This window comes from Polyergus mexicanus, unplaced genomic scaffold, assembly GCF_030449975.1.
Source record: "Polyergus mexicanus isolate NDT 795.1 unplaced genomic scaffold, iyPolMexi1.0 SCAF_26, whole genome shotgun sequence".
Classification (NCBI taxonomy): domain Eukaryota; kingdom Metazoa; phylum Arthropoda; class Insecta; order Hymenoptera; family Formicidae; genus Polyergus; species Polyergus mexicanus.
The window spans coordinates 666,508-689,222 of record NW_027223346.1 but is presented as its reverse complement, the minus strand read 5'-3'; the positions used below and the strand labels follow the sequence as shown (position 1 = coordinate 689,222).

Genomic DNA, 22,715 nt, shown 5'->3' with positions numbered 1-22,715 from the left:
AAGATTAATATCGTGCAAAACATATTAAAAAATATATTTTTATGTGAAATTTAAAACTCGTAAAATAATCTTTTTATAAGCGTAAGCTTAGGCGTACAAGTTGCATCTGTAGCTGCAATTTAATAATAATATTATATTATAAGAGTGTATTATAATTTTTTAGTTTCACGAAGCAGTTTTGCCGTTAGCAAAAACGTTTTGTCACATGTCAAAGTGTTCATCCTGCTTAACGTTCTTTTTCTTTAAATATATATATATATATATATATATATATATATATATATATATATATATATATGTATATTACCCTCTTTATATTTTTATTCTATTTTTCTCCCTCAATATCTCACCGCGCGTTTTATCTCAAAGATGAATTTTGACATTGTGAAGAGTGCAGCGAGACAATAAAGCATGAATGAAGAATAAAAACCGTATACACTAGAACGTTTGAAATTTAATTTGCAGTCAAACGAGATGTGAAATATAATACAATAGTTGCGTCGATGAGTTGACAAGGCGCGCAATTTCCCTTTACGTAAGCACATGTTATCGCACGTGTCCTCTTTCAGTTAATTGTCCGATCGGCGTTATCTTGTCATCGCGTTTGCAAGGTTGTTTCGAAGAGCAGTTTTTACTTGAATCGTCAAACAAGCGCGAAATAATTCTCGCGGTGTATTAAATTCCGCGATATATATATATATATGGTATACAAAGACACACATATACACGCGTGCGAGGATTATCGATTGACGAAGATCGCCCCGCCAAAGCGGTCACCATTACCGGGATTGCGGGCGTCGCATTAGGTAAGACCCTCAGCCTGTACACATTCTCATTCGGATAATGCACCGCTAAGTGGATGCCCCGTATGTGTTGCGCCTCGTGGTCTATCAATCTTGATCTTGGCTTGTACGAGAGAGGCAACGCATACTATCGAAGAGGATCGATATGCTCCTTCTCTCTCTCTCTCTCTCTCTTTCTACGTGTATATATGTAAATGTATATATACTCGTGAATTCTATATGTGTGCATAGAAGGATGCACTGAGGTACGTATACGTTTGGTTTGAACGTATACTCTGACAGAACAAGTACGTACCGCGATACGTATGCATATACATATATCAGTAGATATGTACATAGAACGGTGTAACGCAGGGTCAAGTCATACTGCGATGGCTCGTAAGATCAGGTATACGGAATGTATGGGGTCAATGGATACACTTGCATCTACAGCCTGGCGCTCAGTCCGATGAGACGCTCACCCACCCTTATCATGCTCATTACAATTACATGCTAATGCACGTAATCACATATATCGGCATTCAAGGCGCAAAGTGTAAGCGCGTGAGCTTTCTATTTCCTTTTCTCCTCTCGTCCTTTAATACGCCTGCTTTTTCACGCGTATGCATTTACGGAAGTAGTTTAATTTACGGAGCCAGCTAAGTAATTGTCCAGGGTGCCATTACATTGAAGATATTAAAGCGACAGAAAGATTATGAAAATTTTATTTGACTTATCATCTTATTATATAACATTATGTAATTATATACAAGATGCATATTTTCACAAAAAATATATATTAGAAAGAAAACTATTATATTATATAAAAAAAAAAAATAATAATATCGTAAAATAATCTCTCTTAATTCTATTTATTATTCATCTGGCTGCATCCTTCTGTATTTATCATAATATAATTTTGACATTAGAAAGACAAAATAAATCTGAATAATTGCAGTCGGAATTAATGATATCGATGCGTATTTTTATTTTCTCTCGCATAGAGGCATGAAATAATTATCATTATTTGATATTAAACTAATCATATGCTCAAGTATATGTGTATTTGGAGAATACATAGTTCAGATTAATACATCTCGCAAGAGGATGCTGACGAATAAATAATTACACGCGCACGTAGATAAATGCATTTCTGCATAACTGTAAATATACGTTATCATTGATACATATGTACAAATGTCCCATTAGAGAGAAATGACGACATGAGTATGCAAGACGTCTACATTCTACTATCTGCATACACGTCCTGACAATGTTCCGAGGCTGGCAAACCATCATTGGCATAGCCGGGATATAGTCATACGACAGAATCTCGGTATTTGTCCGTTTTAGAGAATGTTGCATTTTTCATGAAACGCGAAATATAAATAGTTCTCTCTAGAGACAGACTAGAAAATTTATAAACGGCCATTTTGTCGTTAAGATAAAATTTTTCTGAACTTCTTTTGCGTAATGATAAAAAATATATTTTTATCTTAAGATTATACGAAAGATATTCAAGGAGTTATATATATTCAAGATCTTTATAATAATATTTTTTAATGTTGTAATAGCGCAATATCTTTGCATATAACGATCATATTTCTTAAAATGGCAATCAATGATACTTGATTTAGTCAAGCATGTTGTTCAAATTTGACTGCACGCTTATAAACTGATTTGTACGAAAGAGAATAAAAGCGATATAAAAAGGTATATCGTGCAATAAAGAATTTACGATTAAATAATGATGTTACGTATTTGCAATTGTGCATCATACAAATATCGAGATATTTAGAAAAAAAAATGCAACGAGAAAAGTTCATCGATATTAGACTTTAAGTGAAGCTTAACCAGTGAGTCCCGGCGAATATTTATCACATTGCGAATATATTTTTAATAACAACTTAACTTGTCCAATCGAATGTACGAATTTCGTCGTATGCGATACCGCTACTAAACGATTCTCTTTGCAAAGTTAAAGCTTTACGATCAAATAAGTGTAATGATTTCCTCTCGCGTCGTTTCTCTCTAGCGCTTTAACAAGCTTGAGATGCGATTTAACGCCATTATCGACGCTGTGTATATATATCAAAAGAATTGCAAAGCAACATATAAAGAAAATAGATTAAATAAGTAAATAAGTAAAATTTATTTTATAATTATAGTGAGAAAAAAAGAGAGACCAGAGTCGAAATTTATAAGCGCGAATAATTATTGTCATGAAGACTTTACATTAATATATTGAACATTGCGGCTTAGTTTAAACTTTATATTACTATATCTTTATAAAAATATATTGTTCTAAAACTCTCTTTTATACTACGTTTGTTAATATAATACTATATTTATATATGTACATGTAATGCTATAATAATGTTGATTTATTATTCGTCTAGCTGAAGATATGTAAGCAACAAACAATTATAATAATACATATCTTGTAACGATGTAAACTATCTCTGTATAAATAGGAACGTTATCTTCCTTGTACAATCTTCTTACGATCTATCTTGAATGTTAATGTTAATATGCTTATTACGTACATACATACATATATACGGACCGCAAACTATCGTCGTTATTATATAAACATATATCGTTATAACTCGTAATTATATACGTCTCACATACAAATAGTTAATTGCATAATATACATATGCACGACGATATGTATATTGTATTTGAATGCAATTTCTAATATAAGCTTCTTGTTCTTTTCTCTTTCTCCTTACTTTCTTCTGTAATATTTTAAATAAATATAATAATAGAGTCAAAAGTCACATTTCGTACATAAGATATATGGTATGCTCTACATATATAATTTAGCAATCTTTGATTTATTTATAATATCTGCTTATTTCTTTATATCGCATATACATTATTCCTTACTCCGCAATTCCAATTGTATCTCTTCCAAGGTTTTGCCTTCGGTCTCCGGCACAAATAGGTAAATTAATATCCATATAAGAAATGTTATCGCAGTGAATACCCATAATGGTACGAACGTGCCATACAACTCTTGCGTAGTCTACAAAAACAGTATAAATAATTTTACCATCACATTATATTATCACGTAATGTTTGGTAATGAATAAAAAATAACGAAAACTTTTTAATATTTTTTTATAATTTTCTAATTGTGTATATATATATAATTATATATAATATTATAATATAATAATAACAGCAATAGAGAGAGAGAGAGAGAGAGGCTCAGAGTATTAACAATTAAGTGGGAAAACCGGCAAATAAGAGCCAAGGCGCTGGTATAGATGTGCGCGAACTTATTATAGTTAAATTTTATTAACAAATGTGCATTAAAAATGTACGTTTTGAACCATTTTTTAGTTCACATTTCCAGCATAGATATAAATATATAAATATTACATTGGTATTTTAAAACTTGACATACACAATATTTGCCGATTTTCTCACTTAATATTATAATATTATGCTGAAAAATTTTGAATAAGATTTATAACAAAAAAAAAAGGTTAAAACTAGTGTATCGAAATTGTAGATATCATTTCAGAAGATATCTTTTTATGCAGATCTTTCTCTTTTTAACAGGCATTGAAGTATCGATTGCTTATTAAAATATAATTTGCATATTTTTATATCATAATATATTTTCTAATACTATTAAATGATAAAGAATCCCTTTTGCCATCAAAGCTATTAACTGACAGTATATTATACCGCGTTGTATAATACTATTAGAAAATAAAAAAAATTTTTTTTTTTGTTTAAACCTCTTAACTGATCGTTGCTTCCGGTAATCCGCTTACCGCGCTCTCGTTCGCGAAAACAGAATCGATTCTTCGATACAGACGTCAACGTACCTGGTAAAACTTTACAACGGCGGTGGTGCTTATGGCGTAGTAAAGAGCATTGAGCACCGCGGCGGGTACTTTGACCTCGACGCTGAAGATCTCGCCGATATATGCCAACGGTATAGGATTAAGGCTGAATCCAAAACTAAGCACGTAAATCACCACGAAGACCGTAGGCACCCACTTGAACCGAGAAACATCGTAGCCGTTGGACTGCAGCTCGAAGAAAATAGCTATCGTGGCCAGCGATACTATGCAGATCGGCGCGGCGAGAAGCAACAGCAATCTCTTGCCTGTGAAACGCACCACCGTCACGCAGGCTCCGCCAGCCAGAACGATGGCAATACCCGTCAGGATAATGCTGGTGTTGGTCGAGATCTCGAAGCCGGCCTTCTTGTAGATGTACGACTGATAAGCGAGTATTGGCGCCGCTCCTGTCAATGTCAAGCCGCTCAGTAGTATCATAGCGATACGAAAGGCTTTTCTATTCTGCGGCTTGGTGAAGATCTCTATGAACATATCCTTGAGAGTCATCTTGCTGCACTTGTCCTCGGTTTCCACGATACGTTTCACTTCCTCGAGCTCCTCGTCCACGTTCTCTTTACCCAAGGCCCATTGAAGGGTTTTCTCCGCGGGATCGAGTTTGTTCTTACGCGTGAGGAACACCGAACTCTCGGGTAGCCATATGAAGGTCAGCAAAAATAGCACAGGCGCGCATACGCTTATCATCGCCATCGCGAATCTGCTGACCCACAGGCCGATAGCATAAACGAGCAGCATCCCAATGTTAATTAGAACCGCCATTAAAGTACCTGAAGGCCTCATCTTATTTAGTAAAGTCTTTTAAGGATAGCTAATTTTATAGATAACGTTATTCAAGTACAATGCAAAAACGATTGCAGAAATATAAATTTTATAGTATTGAATATGTAAAACTGCACATGATGTATCTTTTAAAAAAATACGAATTAAAAAGAAGTGCGTCATTAAAAATCTTTATCAGCTGATAAAAAACATCGACACATGTTAACGAATATAGTTTAATTTTAACAAATATACATATCTATCAATTCTATGTAGAATGATAAATATGCTAATACAACGATAAGAATCGTGTCGAGCATTGCACATTGATAACAAGCTCGAGAAACAGCTGACATCGTCGTACCTAAAGGACCTCTGCTCCGCTTGCTGCTGATCTCGCCGAGATACATTGGCATCACGGCATAAGTTATACCGCATCCTATGCCCGCGAGTATTCGTCCAACATATATAAACGATACGGAAGTGGACAGCCCGATGAAGATCCAGGAGATAATCTTTGGTATCGTGGTGACTAGCAAAGTTCCTTTACGCCCGATGTTGTCCATCAGTATAAAGGGTACCAACGAGCCGATACCGACTCCCACATACATGAGATTCACGATCCAAGCGATCTCATCAGTCGTCACCTTTAGAGGATCTTCATCATTGAATTTCGGTATGGTTGGCGTGCTCCATCCTTCGTGGAGCCCGCAATCGATGATCAAAATACTGCCTGGGAAGCGATCATACGTCAGATTTTTTTTTTGAGGGCACATTCATGAGAGAATACTTCCGAACGTGGAAATACTCTTATCTCTTGATACTTACATACGAATCCAATCAATATTTGTCGTAATATACCACGATCCATTGTGTCCGATAATGTTCTTTCTGATTTCACGTTAACCGTCGCTTTTATATTTTTTTAAATCGTTATTTTCACCGTTAAACAGAGCGAAAAGTCGTTGCTACTACGAAGAATGTGCGATGCGATTAAATAATATTTCATAACTGCATATGGATATTTCTCGCTTGTTTCTGTGTACACTTTCAGTTGCTTCCTATTGATCACAGTTATTATATAAATGCATATTACTAAACAATCATTTGCCAGATGTATGATTCATAGATTACGGCGACTTATCTACTAATGAGATTTGTTTGAAAGAGTTATTACGTAGGAACAATGTTATTGACCGCATTATCGTCAATACGCGAATAAAGTTTACTTTGTCCAGCTTGCGTATCTCGATCTGAATGTCAAAATCTCGCAAAGATGCGGAGAATTGAAAATGCGAAATTTCATCTTTGCTAATTATTGCGATAGCAGAAACGGCTGATCCTCCTAATCTAGCAACACGGCCGACCTCCGAGCCAAACGGAGATAAAGCCAACAAGGGTTCTAACTAGATTCCGCGCCACATATCTCCCGTCTGAGGGTGCGATACGCTCACACATGTAAATGGCTACGTCTGCACGCATGACCGCCACCCATCGCGGTCGGAGAGCACTTGCTCTTGCTTTGAGACACGCGATGCGATGCCTCCCAAAGCGACAGTTTATGGCTGGCCATACAATACACCCGCTGTTAAGAGACAGAGAGCGAACCGGATGTTCCTTAATACGAATTTATTGCCGCAAAATTCACACGCGCTTTGACAATACGCTATCCAAAACGAAATATCTACTTGAGTAGATGCAATTCTAATTCTAATTAATCTTATTAATCCTAAATAATTATTTAATTCATGAAATTAATAAACTTATAATTCATTATTTAACACATTTTTACAAAAAATTCATATTTAAAAAAAAAATTTATTAGCTACTGAGTAAAAATTTTATTTTTTTTCGTATAAATTTATATATATATATATATATATATATATATATGTATAAATTTGACTAGTTAATAAATATTATAGATAACTTAAAACTACTAAATAAAAATTTAATTTTTTTCGTATAAGGATCTTTTGTAAAAATGTGTTAAATGAATTATAAGTTTATTAATTTCACGAATAAAATAATTATTTAGGATTAATAGGAAGTTAAATGTCAAATTGACAAAGGTAGCTTCCATTTTTAGTTTTAGTAAATAATTATTTTCTAATTTCTAATTATTGTAATACAAGAATTTTGTATTACCTGTATTTGAAAAATCTAATTATGTTATTGTACATAATTACAGAAATCATCATTCACTGGTACACTTATGTGAAAATAAACTAGTACTAACAGCCTTTTGTTTTCATGCTTTTCTCTCATTTTATTTTTCTTATTCATCGCGTTTGATGGTGAAAATATTCTTAAATGGACGAGATTCAAAACAAAAATATTTTTTTAAAAATATAGATAATTTTCCAATTTTAAATTGCAAAAGACAATTGCAAAGCACAACTTAACCAACAAAGCGATATATATTCGAAAGCACAGCCGCTTGTGCCAGTGTAAATACTCGAACTGCCATGTCATTTTCTTTATACTTGAATGCTTATAATTGCACTCATTTACTTAGCAATATTGTCTCTATGTCTTATGTTACTTACGCGTATTTTAAGATTATTGAAACTTAAAAATTATATATCGATTAATAATAGCAAGTTAACAGTCGACAAAATATATATTGCAAAAGTTATGTAAACTTTCCAAAAGTCCTGTGCCAAATTTTCATTGCGATTAATATATAATATTAAGATTAATATAGATGATATTTTCAAATTACAATAAATTTTTTGTTATTGAAAAAAAAATTTCAACATATATTCTCACAATAATACCAAAACGACATTTCTTTTAAATAATAAAATAATATTGACAAATTTTACTTGACTGCTTGTCGTTTTTAAAAAGAAGAATACATAATGAGTTAAAAAAAAAATGTTATGGTCTTATATGACCGATGCCATTAGTTCCAATGATTAAAATTCTATCGATTCCTTTTTTTCATTTTAAAAGATATTATGTTCTACAAAATAAATTCTTCTCTTTCGTAACGATTACAGAAAATGTTAACGCGTTTGAACGTACAATATTGCGCAATAGATGACTGGTGTGTGGCACCGGTGATTAAAATTTATTGCTTTAATAATATACGAATTGTAACTGCGATAATTGCAAGTACATAAGTTAGAAGAGTATTCGTGTAAGAATATTACATACTCTTTTTTCTTTTTATGATACGATTTAGCAATATAATCCGGTTTAAAATAAATAGCAATCTTTCGTAAGAAAATAGAAAATAGAAAGAATCCGTTTATATCGATATTGGGTAACATTTCTGCATTTTCTAAAACAAGCTAACAAATATTTAATTGAACATAGCAACCAATATATACATACATGTATATAGATATATATATACATTCTTCATTTGGGTGTCTAATATAGGTTTGATAATATAGGCTTCTCTTAGCTGATGTAAAATCCTTCGAAAAAACCGGCTCGAACTCCCAAAACCAGTTAGTTTACGTTCTTTGTCTTACTCAAACAGGTTGTCGAAACGACCGGAACACAGACCGAGTCCTTGCATCAGCAATTTATACCGAAACGTTTCCTTTCGTTCAGCCAGTTATCGCCAAAATGCAAGAAGAAAGACCCACGGCTATTACCCCAAGGTCGTCACGTCCAAAGGTGCATGATATTTCATCTTAACTGCGTAATCGATGAGTGGTTAATCGCGATGTCTCAAATCGAGAGAATCGTCCATATGTATGGCTTTTAGTTTATGATAAATAACACAATTCAACAAAAATAACTTTTTTAAAATGCAAAAGATTTTAAGAGAAATTTATGATTAAAGTAGCAAAAAAGAACAATTTAAACGTATTGCGTTATGTCATATTACGATATGTAACGTGGTGGAGCAATTTTGTTGCAATCAAAATTAAGTGTGTTATTAGAACTTTCAGTTCTCCAATGAAATTGCATTTATCATAAATTTTTTCAAAATTCTAATGTAATAAAACAATTTGAAACCCAAAGTCATATTCAGAATAGAAGAAATTATTAAAAGTGGTTGTTGTTTTCTTCTCGTCTGTGTGTTTAAAAATATTTTGCGTTGTATTATCTCTCTCTTTTCAATTGTTCTCTTTTTGATAATTTTTTTTTAGATAAATGAGAATTTTTTTAAGTTTATTTATTAAGTTGTAATCAATTTTTCCTTAACAATAAATTGAAGAGGATCTATAAATTCGTAAATTATAGGCAATTCATGACAGAGAACTTTTCAAAAATCAAATTTTAAAGATGCGATTACTCATTATAAAATAACTGTTACTTCAAACTTAATTTTATGCTTTAATAGATTTTTAACTTGAGAATAATAAAAATATTTAATGTTGAAAATTGAAAATATAAAATATCGATCTCTCTGTCTCTAGATTTTATTAAGAAAAAATCTAAATTAATAAAAAAGTCTATAAATAAAAGATAATTGATTGTCATTCTTCTTTTACGTTGATATTACGAAATAATTTTGCAAATTGAGTGATGACTTTACCGCGATGCTTCATTACCTATGGCGTGCATAATAAATCAATTTACAAGTTCGTGTTACAGCTATGCGTTAACATGAGGCTTGAACGAGCATCGACCCGATTAATTGACAGTTATATAAAAGTCATTATACGTACACGCATATTTTATCACAATCACATCGGTACACCTGATTTAACAATGACGTGCCATTATCACGCGAGAATTTAATTCGCCTTTGTCAGCGAGCTGTTACTTAATTATGGAAGGTAGCTAAATGCAATTGAAAATTACTCAATCAGGCTACTTGATGGATAGGATAGCGATAGATGATACCATCCACATTTTTCGAGCATATCTGAATAATGAATTACATATTATCTTAATATATTTTCGTATCTGAATCTTTAATGCAAATTCTCTCTCTCTCACTCTCTTTTGCATTAAAGCTAATCTGATTATACAATGAAGATTTCCTTAAGCTGTTTTCTCTTTGTTTGGCGATTGGTACTTGTGATAACTTTGTCTGATAGCCTTAACTTCTCTTATATGTATATTCGTATTAATGCACTGTGCATATGTGCGTATTAATAATGCATACATTATTAAATCGTAGCATCGTCTTTCAAAGATAAAATTCTGAGATTAAGAAGAATTTTTTCGAGAGACGAAGTAATCTTTTCTTTTTTTTTCTTTTTTTTAATGAAAGTTATTTCTCGATTTTCAGATTTCGTCTATATTCAATCAATTTCAACAGTGATATTAATTCTAAACTTTTATAAAATTCTTATAATTCTAAAAACACGATTTCACGATAGATTTGGAATTGTTATCCAAGTGATCGACAAAAAATCCACGAAATATGCAGTATAAAAGTGTAAACGCATAAATAATTATATCGATAGTTCACCTCTTTGTAAAGCACTTGTCACCACTACGAGAGTCGAGAACGAGATGCCGAGATCTCGAGACACGTCGGCGCTGTCATTCTGAAAGACGCCGGAAAGGAAACTGAGCTTGACTCTGATACGCAGGCACGTCACTGTGATTTTAATCGAATCCCCTCTCATCTCGGATGAAGAGAGAGAGAGAGTGAGCGACAACGCGGCCTGTAACAACTAATTATCTTACCTTATTTCTCAGACACGTACGCGCATGAGGCTTTTTCCACGTAGTTTTTCTCACATTCGTTCTCTATTTTAATCAATTACTTAACCGCCTTATAATGTTAGTAATACGGAACGGGCGTGTCATGTGCCACGTGTTTCGAAAATTACTCCATTCAACGACTTGTGATTTTTTTCCATTACTTGGACAAACAGGCGTGACGGTACGAATGCCGGATGACAGGAATGCCTGGGAAAACTGATACGTTCGCTATTAATTCGTTGTTATTGGTTCTGCAGGATTTAACTTTGGAATGAACTCAATAGCTCATGTGCGACGTTTTCACTTCCGCACACAAACATTTGCTAATTGAAAGCGAGAACGTGATCCATAAATGTGTTTATTCTATCATGTTTGGTTCATGTCTTACCTGTGAATGGGAGAATATAACGAGAGAGGAATGCAAATTGCGCGTTCTTATTCTAGTCATCGCGTGACATGGCATCTTGATAATTTTCGCTGTTGCGTCTAAGGAGATCGTAAGGACAAATATTACGCGAATAGAATTACAAAATTATTTCTCGAAGACAAGAAATTATTTACATTAGATTTCAATCTCGAGAGATAAAGATATAGCAGGCCTTGTCGGAAAAAGTCTATTCTCTCGCGGGAAAAAGTTTAATTCCATCCTTGAGCAACGTTGTGACAGTTTGCGAGTTAATTTCACGTCTTATGTAGATAACATTGAAGTACCGAGTGTTCTTATAATACACATATATCATTGACTATATATAGTTTGCAAAATTCTGAGATACTTGGAAGCTATTTTAAATGTCAACAGAAAAAATGTCGTTCAAATAGCAACGAGCAATTTCTCACATAAATTCTCTAAAAGCGCGCGTTAGAATCTAAAAAGAGAAATCTGATGTAATATTTACATCGCTAACAGGAAAATCTAATAGAGCATAGCCGACAAAACTTTCTCTCGATCATTCGCGCAATCGGTTCTACCTCGACACATTCAATCTGACCAATGTCGATTCATTTTATTAACGTAACGATGCAATCGAGGAAAAAAGAATTCTGACGTATCTTAATCTTGAAATTGCATCAGTTATATATATTTTCCATGCGGAAAATATAACGTCATCTGTCAGATTGATGTACGGGCATCGTTGTCATTTCTTTGTACGATTCTACGAATACTGAGAGCAATACGCAAGTTTTCAAAGCACGTTGCATTCTTGTATAAAGTTTGAATTGATTATTTCTTTTTTATGACCATAGTCTCTATAATGCATCTACAATACATATTATTATCGTTGTATAAAAGACGACATCTGACTAAAAACAATTAAGGTTTACGTTACGACACGATTGCTCATCGTCTATATAGATATGTGGTATAAATCTCTCGCGTAGTCTATGAATATATTCTTTATGTTAATAACTTTCCTCTACGATAACGGAAAACCAATGAATATTTCAGCAAGTGTCTTCTTCGAATCTATAAACGAGTTTTTCTTTCGAAATATAAATATGTAATTATTAATTACGATAATTGAATGTCACAAGTTCTAGATACTGCAAATTTGGTAACGAATAATATGTTTCATCATTGTATAACTCATATACTGATTCTTTGCATTATTCGCGACACTTTAAATTAGGAAAGGTTGAGAACGAATAAGTAACAAAAAATATACCATGAAATCCAGATAATCTTCGAATGCTCATCGTTTTGCTCCTTTCCTCATACCCGCTTTAATCGAGAAACGACATGGTTAAGCTACGTCAGATAGCAGGCAATGGGAAGAGCCGAGGACGAGATGGAACGAGAGGAAGGAAGGAAGGAAAGAGAGGTCGTTCAGCGCACGGAGACAGCACGATAGTCCCTAAAGTATATTTGCATTTGCATTCGGTAATTAAACTCTCTCCGTTTCCGCGATACTAGACTACCTCAAGCTCGTTCTTATCGAAGTTTGTCGAAGAAGAGCAATTGGTCGGCTCGAGGAATTCCAAATGGCTTTCTCGTGCCCGAGGCACGTGACCAAGTTATAACGGCCGGAAGTCGACGAGAGATACAAAACTGTCTAGCGATCCGTCGAGTGATTAATCGTTTCGTTCAGTCTGAGTTATCCCATGTTCCATTAATTAAGTAATTAAACCGCTATCGCTTCACCTCTAACATTAAGATTGACAAGAGATTTCGTATAAAACAGTTTGTAGAAGAGAGTCTTGTTACTATCTTGTGTTAGTTACTGTTCCACCGTTTCGTGTTATGAGAATAAAAATCATTTTCGAAAGTATAATTTAATTCTAGCATTGTCAACAATTTTTACGAAATTCCTAAAAAAAAAGTCGATACATAATAAATGATCGAGATAACATGATTTAATATCAAACTAATTACAGTATTACATTTTACTAGATTATTACGCACGCGTGTCAGACAAACAGATAATTGTGCAATTAGCGTAATTAAAAGGTAAAGGCCTTGCCAGAAGATACATGAATTCCCGACAGATGTTATCTATTTGTTTGCTTCCCTTGAAAATTCGAGTATATTGGTGTCTGTAATTCTGTATATAAAATTACTGATTCAATGTAAAAACTAACACAAAATCAGTAATTGTAGACGCAATTATGTAAAATTATATACAAAAACTCATTCTGTCCTTTAAATTTGACATTTAAAGTTGCAAATGTTACAGTTGTGCGAAACATGCACACATATACATGATTTTATTCGAGTCAACTTGAAAAACGCATGATTTTTAACAACGCAAAAAGAAAAGAGAGAGCGAACAAAATACAAAATACAAGTAGTTAATTAGAAGTAACATTTCCATGACGCAATTTATTTTCAAGCGGCAACTTTTCCTGCGAAGAAGCGTTTTATTTCTGGCTGTTATTATATCTTATATCATATATCTTATATTATTCTATTTATATGATTTTAAAACAAAGAAAGAGTCACGTACTGTCTTATAAAAATTTCTCCCTTGGGTGTAAACTTCATTTTTTTTTAAAAATCACGATTATTTACGAATGCATCACATTTTTCATATCTGACTATAAACGTCTTTATATATATATATATTTCGTATATTTCGTTTACATAGATATACAAAGATACGGTTACGATATCAGACACGCGTACGCGCGTTTTTATTCCGCGCAGAAGACGGGGGAATATACTCGATATCCCGTGTCTACGATATCGGCAAAGTTGGCCACGGGAGACCGAGCCTACTTGGCGGATATAATAAAAAGGGAAATATCGCGCGAGGGGGTCGAGGTGCGAGCGCTGTTCGGCTGCAGCCCGCGGCTATCGCCTTGTAAAATGAGAAATGCATGAGAAAGTCGCGGGATAAGGGACTTACCATCGTGGGAGTCGTAGAGGTAGATGATTTTCTTCCAACCGTAGTATCGCACCGTATCGATGATAGCGCGATGGTAATCCGGCCGCATACTTATGGCGAAGTCCAGGAGACCCGAGGACGGCGTCAGAACCTACGTACAATAATCCCGTCCATTCATCGATCGTTTGGAGTTGTGAAATTTTCAATAGGTAATCGCGTATATCCTTCACTCAACGCGCTAGCGGAATTAATTCTGCTTAAGGAGGGAAAAGCAGAGCTACATCGAAACTTTAATCTGAGGCTATGCATACATACACACATGCGCACAGATACTCACACATACATATCGCTTTTATCCCTCATGAATTCTCTTTGAAACTTAATTCCTCGCAAATGTGCAACTGGTACATGCGCATCATGATTCACTGGCGAGATATATGCCTTTTGATACTAATTTCAGTTGTCGGAATCTCTATTTAGCCTTTTTCCTCGCGATAAATATTGCGACCTTTTAGATCTATACCACGCGAGACTTTTTAGAAAATAGGAATTAATTTTTATGATTAATCATTTATAAATATCCGTTAAAAATATAGCGTTTGATATTTCGTTATTGATCTCTCGGAAAGCAAAATAAATACCAGATTTCAAAAATTAATCATCTCTCAACCGGAATAATCGTACCATCATGTATTAAATTTCCATGGATATCGATAACGTCTCTTTTTCTTCTTGAAAAGGCAGCAAATGCAAACGCAGTGCGGGGAAGGATCTCGTGGAAATTGAAAAAGGATTTTCTCTATATAAATGGCCATTTCTGGTGAACCGTAATTGGCCCTCAAAAAAAAAGAAAAAAAAAGAAAGCCGAGGCGTCGAATCAGCATTACCGGGCGATTACCATTTAAACGACATCGACGTTCGTTACGCGCTCACATATATACTTATACTGCGCGAAAATACAATATATCGTGGAAAAAATACGCACACACAACGACGAAATACTCACGAACCCGACGCGTTCATTCTATAGAACCTAACGCGATATCAGTTTACAGAGGCGCGATAAATGCAGCCCCGGCAATTCGAGCAGGCGAATAAATTTTCGGGTAGCCAATTCATTTCGCAATTCAAATTGTAATATGTATACTGTATGTATATCGCATATACATATATTTACGTATTTGTATGGATGATCGTATCGATCAAATCCATCATCGTGCATATCGCGCCGCCGCTAATTATCAGCTGCAACGCGAAACAAAACCATTGATTTCGCGAACGACAATTATTGTCATACACACGCACACCGTAAGCGTGTATTTTTCTTCTTTCCATGTCGAATCGATAAATGTAGAATGAGAAATTTATTTTCACGATGAACGCATCGGTTATAAGGGTACCTGCTATAAACGCGTGATTTAAGGGCCAACTCTAAGCCATTACGTATATACACTCTTCGATATAAATTAAATTCAATGAGCTGTAAAACGTAATGCGAGTAATGTTACGTAATATATTATTTTTATAAAAAATAATTGTGTCAAATATTTCAATAATTATCAAATACCGAAACAAAATAAGATGTAAATTTTGTAGATAATTTTAAATAGAATCAATTTATAAAATGGTGTCTTTTACACGTGTATGTTTTGCTTCAGTATGCACATCGAAGGAGAGATATATAAATTGTAACACGGAAAAACAGGTTTCATGAATAAATTAAATTTAAATAAGACTTCGATTTATCGCCTCGCTGTACGAAAAAACGTCAGTTATGACTAATCGTATAATATTGCGTCAAGCGAGATAAATACTATAAAAACGGATAAATTCTTCCGATGATATTACATGATTGCGTGGAAAAACCCAGAGCAGTGATGTAAATTCTGAATGAATGTATATTTAATAAGATGTACAATAATGATTATCATTCTAATAAAATTCCAATCAAATATATTTCAAGGATTGAAAAGTAAAAAATATGAGACGATAAAGGCACGGGCTATCTTAACTATAGAAACCTAAAAAGAAGAATAATTGTTTACCTTTTCGGGAAACCAGGGTGTCACGAATGGCATTTGAAAGGTGTTGCTATAAGAATGCAGCGTATCGAATGAGTCTGGACTCACGGCACCCAACATAGAAAACACGCCTCTGCTAAACTGGTTACAGACTGTAACATGGAAAAACAACGATCGTTATTATTAAAAAATAAAAAAAGAATTGTAGATAACATAAAATGATTTTTTTTTTTAAATATTCAGAAATATTGGAGGATTTTGCGAGTCTTGGACATTTATTTAAAATATTTCCTTATCATCGTACTTATTTTAACTTTATAGAACTTGCGCGCGACAATAAGATTTTGTCAAAACTTTATTTTTTGTTTCGAATGCGTTATAGTACACGATGTATTCACGCGATATTGTTATTTATACGTTGTTGTTATTTAAAAACCAACTAAATATGCGCGCGTTATTAAGATCGAGCGAACGTATGCGATAGATAATCTTGTTGACCATTATGCGTGGTCTTCCACAAAGCACAATAATACCGCAAAAGTGTCAGCTTGCGGTACATACGCTGAACACCTGCTGGATATAGATCCGTTTTTATTAGCACGATGGAGACAAAAAGGATTACCAATAAAAACAGCGTATGTGGCGGCAAGCCACACAAATCTAAATTTGATTACCACGCTAACAAAGTCGCTTTTAATAACGCGAAATAAACGATTGAGTGAGGAAGCTAACAATGAAGGAGAATTGTATGTCCTTGTCAATTTACGTCACGCGCGCGCGTTTATATCTATCAATAATTTTATTCTACTAGTTGTACCACAATCGTCCAAATGGAATATTATTGTTTATAAAATTGCAATGTAAACACATTTTTATTTTCAAACAATATTTTGCTATGTGAAAATTGTCACATTATTTAATGGCATGGTCAACCTGTATCGCACAAAAACAATCTTTTTTTATTCGCGTTCAACGTTCAGCGTTAAATCAATATTGAACTTTTATTAAAATTCAAGCTAAAATAGTAATACAAAAAAAAAGAACAGATGCTATTTTATTGTTGCTAAAAAAAACTGAAGTTACAATATATTAATTAAACATACGTATGCACGCAGTTATCGTTATTATTGTATCCCTATGGTTGAGTATAATTCGATAATATGATAATACGGAGCTTTGACGGTAGGGTGTTAAACCGCAATAACCGATATACCGGAGATAAATGGCGATGGACAAACGCGATAAAACGTATAGAAGAACGGTAGAAGGAAAAAGAGAGAGTGACGGAGATAGGATATCGGCGGCACCGATTGCGAAGGTGAGGGAAGATTCAAACGGTTGGAAGCGATCCAAAGGGAAGGTAGGCGGCGAATAAAAGAGTACCGGCGAGGAAAAAGAAATTGAGGAGAAGCTGCAGGAGCTGCAACCCCTACAAGTTAATCGCTAAAGAAGAAACTGACAAGACTTGTGGTCGGAGATTTTTGCGCCGTTCGTCTAAATGATTGAAAAACGGCGGTATTTTCGATGCTTAATGCGAATAACATTGCGGGCCCTTCGTTCTAACAAGCTATGTAACCTGATAAACATGGTTAAGTTTTTATTTTACGTTTTTTTTTTTTTTTTTTTTCTTTAGTTGGAAAATACCATTTAAGCATTTTTCTTTTCTTTATATGATATATTCTCTCTAAACATTTTCGAAATATATGACTATAAATTATCGATATTTAACATTAAACGGTAAAAAATAAATTCAAATATTTTATATCTTGAAACGCGATCAAAAAATATTTTCTTCAAATTTAAAGAAATTTAAAGAATCATATTTGAATTTTTGGATGTTTCAACGTTTGTTAGAAAACATAATGAATGAAAATAATTCACAATCGAGCATACAATAAATTGCGTTTAGAGTTCCTTTTTTCGATTAAAAAAAGTGACTTCTGAAGCCGACTCATTAGGCTTACGAATTGCGTATACCTAAATGCAGAGGCTTATTATTCATTTTGTTGTTATCATTACTGCACGTATATAATTTCGAGTTGCGCTCACAGCCTACTTTATTTTAATTATTCTTTTATGCTCGCCCTCACGCCCAGCGTTCGTCCAGGACTTGAGCTAGAAAAGAACGAGGGAAAAAGAGGGGTGGTAGAGACTGACGTAGTTTTTATTTTCGTTGTTCCGCGGCTATACCACGTATACATGCAGTAGAGCAGAATTCAGAGATCCGGCAGCGCAACGGCCGGCATTTATTGTGGCCACCCCGAGGGTGCATTTATATTCATAAGCATAATGGGGCATCGTGATATATGCTCCCGCGCCTTGGTCAAGAATGTCCCTTCGCTCTTTCGTCATTATTAATTCCGTGTACCGTCGCGACCGCGCTAACACTTGCCAACATTTGCCGACGGTCATAAAAATTACGTGTCCCCTTCTTTAAATCCGTGAAAAAAAAAAGGGAGAAAGAGACTCTGCTTCTAATTGTAAGTTGTAACTAACGCACGTACGTTTTTTATATATATATATATGATTATAAAAACGTACGCCTAAAACTGATTGAACTTGATTCAATTTGATATATAAAATATATATTGTACAATATTTTATAATTTATAGATATATGTAACTTTATGCATATATGTGTGCGTAAATTAATCCGGAAACTTCGAGACATACGTAGAGTGCACTAAATAAAGCATATAACAGCGGCACGCTGTCGGCGTAAATTTCTTTTTAGCATACATAAATTTCACTGAAACTACCAATTAACGGGACAGATATAACTCGCTAAATTTTAATTAGTTTTCTAGATGTTGCAATTTAATATAAATTTAAGCTAAATATTTATAATTTGCTATTCTTTTAATACAACTTTTTAAAATTTTTATCCGTTAAGATGCATTTTGTATGGGATAAACTTTACACGAAGTATTGCAATGCCGATTGTCTAGAGCGTCTATCATCTTATTTATTTCAATATATCGTGAAAGTTTCGAATCAATACGCAATCCCGTTCGACATACAATGAGCATACCAAAGTTGCGTCAAGTATGCGAAAGGGATGCTGGATCAAGGCGTAGACGGCAGATGCTCGCAGTATTATCGACTCTATGCATTGGCTTGCTGTATGTGTATATGTGTGTATGTGTGTGTGCGTAAACAAGTTTAGCGTCTATTATTATACTAAATATATCTACTTGCTCCAGCCAGCCTGGGTCAGGCTAATGATGCCGGCAAAGTTTGCATACTGCACGGACAGATGCTACGTTCACGCAGATGATACTTCCACTATCTAATTTCGTTATACACATATGTATAGCCGATAGTACAATACACGTTATCCAACAGCTAAGCGACAACGAATAGCTGATAATAATGTGAGAGTATAAAAAATTCAAGCGCTTTTATTAAAGATAGCTTTCAGCAACTACGTGAGCTGAAGAAGTTATTGCGATTATCCTACCGATCTCGTTCTTTTAAGCATCTTGTTCGCTTAGGATTCTTATCGTTATAAAAAAGTATCAAGTATAATTGATTATTGAATTTTGTTTATTGATTAAATATTTTTTTACTTTTTTATTAATCGAATCAGTTATCGAATCTCGTGTGATTTTCTCAGTGTAAAAGTATTACAAATGTAATCATCTGTTACAAACTATATTTTACACTTCAACTTTTATCGGTGCGAAAAGCGATTTGGAAGAGTGTCGACGATATCTCTCAGATAAGTTTTCTCAAATCTTGATCTCAACTAGAAAATTCACTCCTCCTTTGCTTAGTTTATGCTCTACGTCTCTCACGTTATTTTTCGTCGAAAAGGCAAAATTATTTTTTACTCTCAAACTTTCAAGTGCCTATCATAATGTAACCGAGCGGTCTTCTCAACTAGGTCGCGATGACGATGTCGGCCACCGTCAACAGACAACTAGACGAATCTCGTGGTTCCATTCGACAGTACGTAAGATTTCTTCCGCGACAATAAACTTAGTAAGATTGATTACTCGGACGCTATAATTTCACGCCACGGAAACATTTCTACCCTTCAAGGGATGATTATTATATCAGGTATAGCAGGCTTGATAATTACAGATCTTTATAGTTTAAAGGTATAATTATCGAAGTCATATATTATATTCTTGCATTCAAGGTAAATATACGGAAAATTGTTGCTTAATACGTCTATTTTTCAAGATCATATTTTGCTATAATTGGACTAATTATGTATAAAATAGCCTAACGGATTTTTAAATGTTGCGAAAGTGTGTGGAAGAGAGAGAGAGAGAGAGAGAGAGAGAGAGAGAGAGAGAGAGAGAGAGACGAGTGGGAAAAAAATACTCCTCCCTTTTTCATAATTAAATACCTGTACCTGTGTCGCCGGCATTATATTTAGCAACTGTAGAACAACTAATTCTAACTAGCGCGTTCACGAACCATTTAACTTGGTAACTTGTCCTATCACGCATGTTCCTATTTGTCCTTTAGCAGTCACGGCGTTCGTGTGTAGGTGTATTGCAGTGCGCGAAGGTGTGATGCAAATACGCGGGCATGCACCGACCTTATCAGAATTATCAGAGCACTGTTTCCTGGCCCACCCCGTATCCGTATGAAGTTCCCGCACAATAGACAAAGTTTCCGCGACCCAACGATTATCTCGATTTGAGCCCGGCGCACTTGGCGATGCATACGAATTCTATAGAAATCGCTAAGAGCGAGATACTCTTAAGTGTGTGGTCGTAAACTCCGCGGAGGATCGTACGCATGTTACACGTAATAACAGTAAGTCGCAATCATCGCGACAAATAAAACTATTTGCTACTAAATGCCAACGTGGTAACTAAAATTGCGAGGCCTTCGTACAAGAGTGAAGAAATTCTCAAACTTCTCGCGGTGTTTACTTTTATGTAAACGATCGTAAGCCATAACGCGAACTGCGTCCAATGTTACAGATAATGACGATGAGAGAAGTAATGGTATAATGATGTTTCCAATTAAAACTTGAAGATACATACTAATGAGGGAATGTAGATTTACGTAAAGTTCGGGCAGAAAATCGGTGAAAAGTCCGTATCTCTATAAAGTTTGCTGACAATCGTTTAAAGATTTTCCACATTTGTGTGCTTGTGATCGAGTTTTTTCACTTCGACACGTTTTTCAATTTTGTCTTCGCGGCTGCGTTTGTTCGCAAATAAAAGTTTCAAGAACACGATTTAAAATACAATACTTGAATTCAATTGCAATTATTAATCGCGCGAGTATTATCACGAAATGCGAATCAGAACCTGCCGCGATCTCGTTTCTTGAAATCTTGGAGTTTTCATTTTGGCAGAGGCTAAAAGTCACGGCAGGAAGTAGCCATTATTCTTCTCGGACGATATGTAGGAGCGAGAAACGCGTAATAATACCGAGGAATTTCCGAGGACCGTCCGATTTTCCCGCCACCACCCTGCGGTCTCCCTCTTCCCAGTCCACAGTTAGTTTTTTCTTTCCTCTCCTTTCGTTTTCCGAGCGAGGTGAAACTTTCTCCCCTTCTTTCGTGTCTCGAGACACGTATACGCCGGCATAGGGATTCACCTGTGCGTGAAAACAGACGGGGCACGAAGTCGACGAGAAGAGAGCTTGGATGGAGGAGTCTTATTGTAGTGGGATTTAAGAGAATTCAGCACGGGAAGGAAATTCTGAACAGGTCTATAGTCCTTGCTTACAGGCGCGCACTTCGCGAAACATCTTGCGGGCATCTCGACGAACATCTGACAGATTGTGGTGACGAGGGTGAAAATAGCATTTGTATCGACATACCGGAATCGACAAGAAATTGCGACTGTTGCGAGTGCTTCGTATTTGCACATTATGCGTCTGATATTTTATTATATGTACATATACATATATATATATATACGAGTTAAAAATTCAAGTGTTAATTCTAAAATTCGAAAAAACATTGAAAAAATATCTCAGCTTCGAAAATTGTTGAAAGATCTGCTATGCAAAGTTTAATTTCCAAAAAGTAATTGCTTTCCGGAAGATAGTCGACCTACGGTAATTGAAACTGGTCGTTCGCCCTTCTGTCTCGTTTTACGCCAGATCGAACGCGCTAAGAAGTATTCTGTACCTGACAGGATTTCGATGGCAAAAAAGGGATATATAGAGTAGCTCGTCTAAGAAGTAGAGGGAGAGGGTGTATACTTGGACAGGTTATCCAGTTATTTAGATGGAAGACCATTATATAGATTGTCAAGATGAAAATTATTTTTCAGTACGTAGGATTCGTATTGGCGATTGCGTCGCAATCTTCTTACCGCATTATATTTGCGTTAGCGGTCAGTGAGC

General features: G+C 34.7%; 1 protein-coding gene across 10 annotated transcripts in view; it reads right to left on the bottom strand.

Annotated features, from left to right (window-relative positions):
* The window catches only part of Glurib (Glutamate receptor IB), a 210,071-nt gene that overhangs the window by 44,398 nt on the left and 142,958 nt on the right, over window positions 1–22,715 (bottom strand). For 9 of the 10 annotated variants that reach the window (XR_011448445.1, XM_070313997.1, XM_070313996.1 and 6 more), the window contains 2 exons: window positions 16,416–16,543; window positions 14,392–14,521 (listed from right to left, as the gene is read on the bottom strand). Coding sequence is in view for 9 of the 10 variants with exons in the window: in XM_070313997.1 (XP_070170098.1) it covers window positions 14,392–14,521; window positions 16,416–16,543 (258 nt within the window). In the remaining variant the exon portion in view is untranslated. Of the gene's footprint in view, window positions 1–10,808; window positions 11,559–14,391; window positions 14,522–16,415; window positions 16,544–22,715 lie in introns of those variants that run through there. The other variant, XM_070313999.1, reaches the window with a different exon arrangement.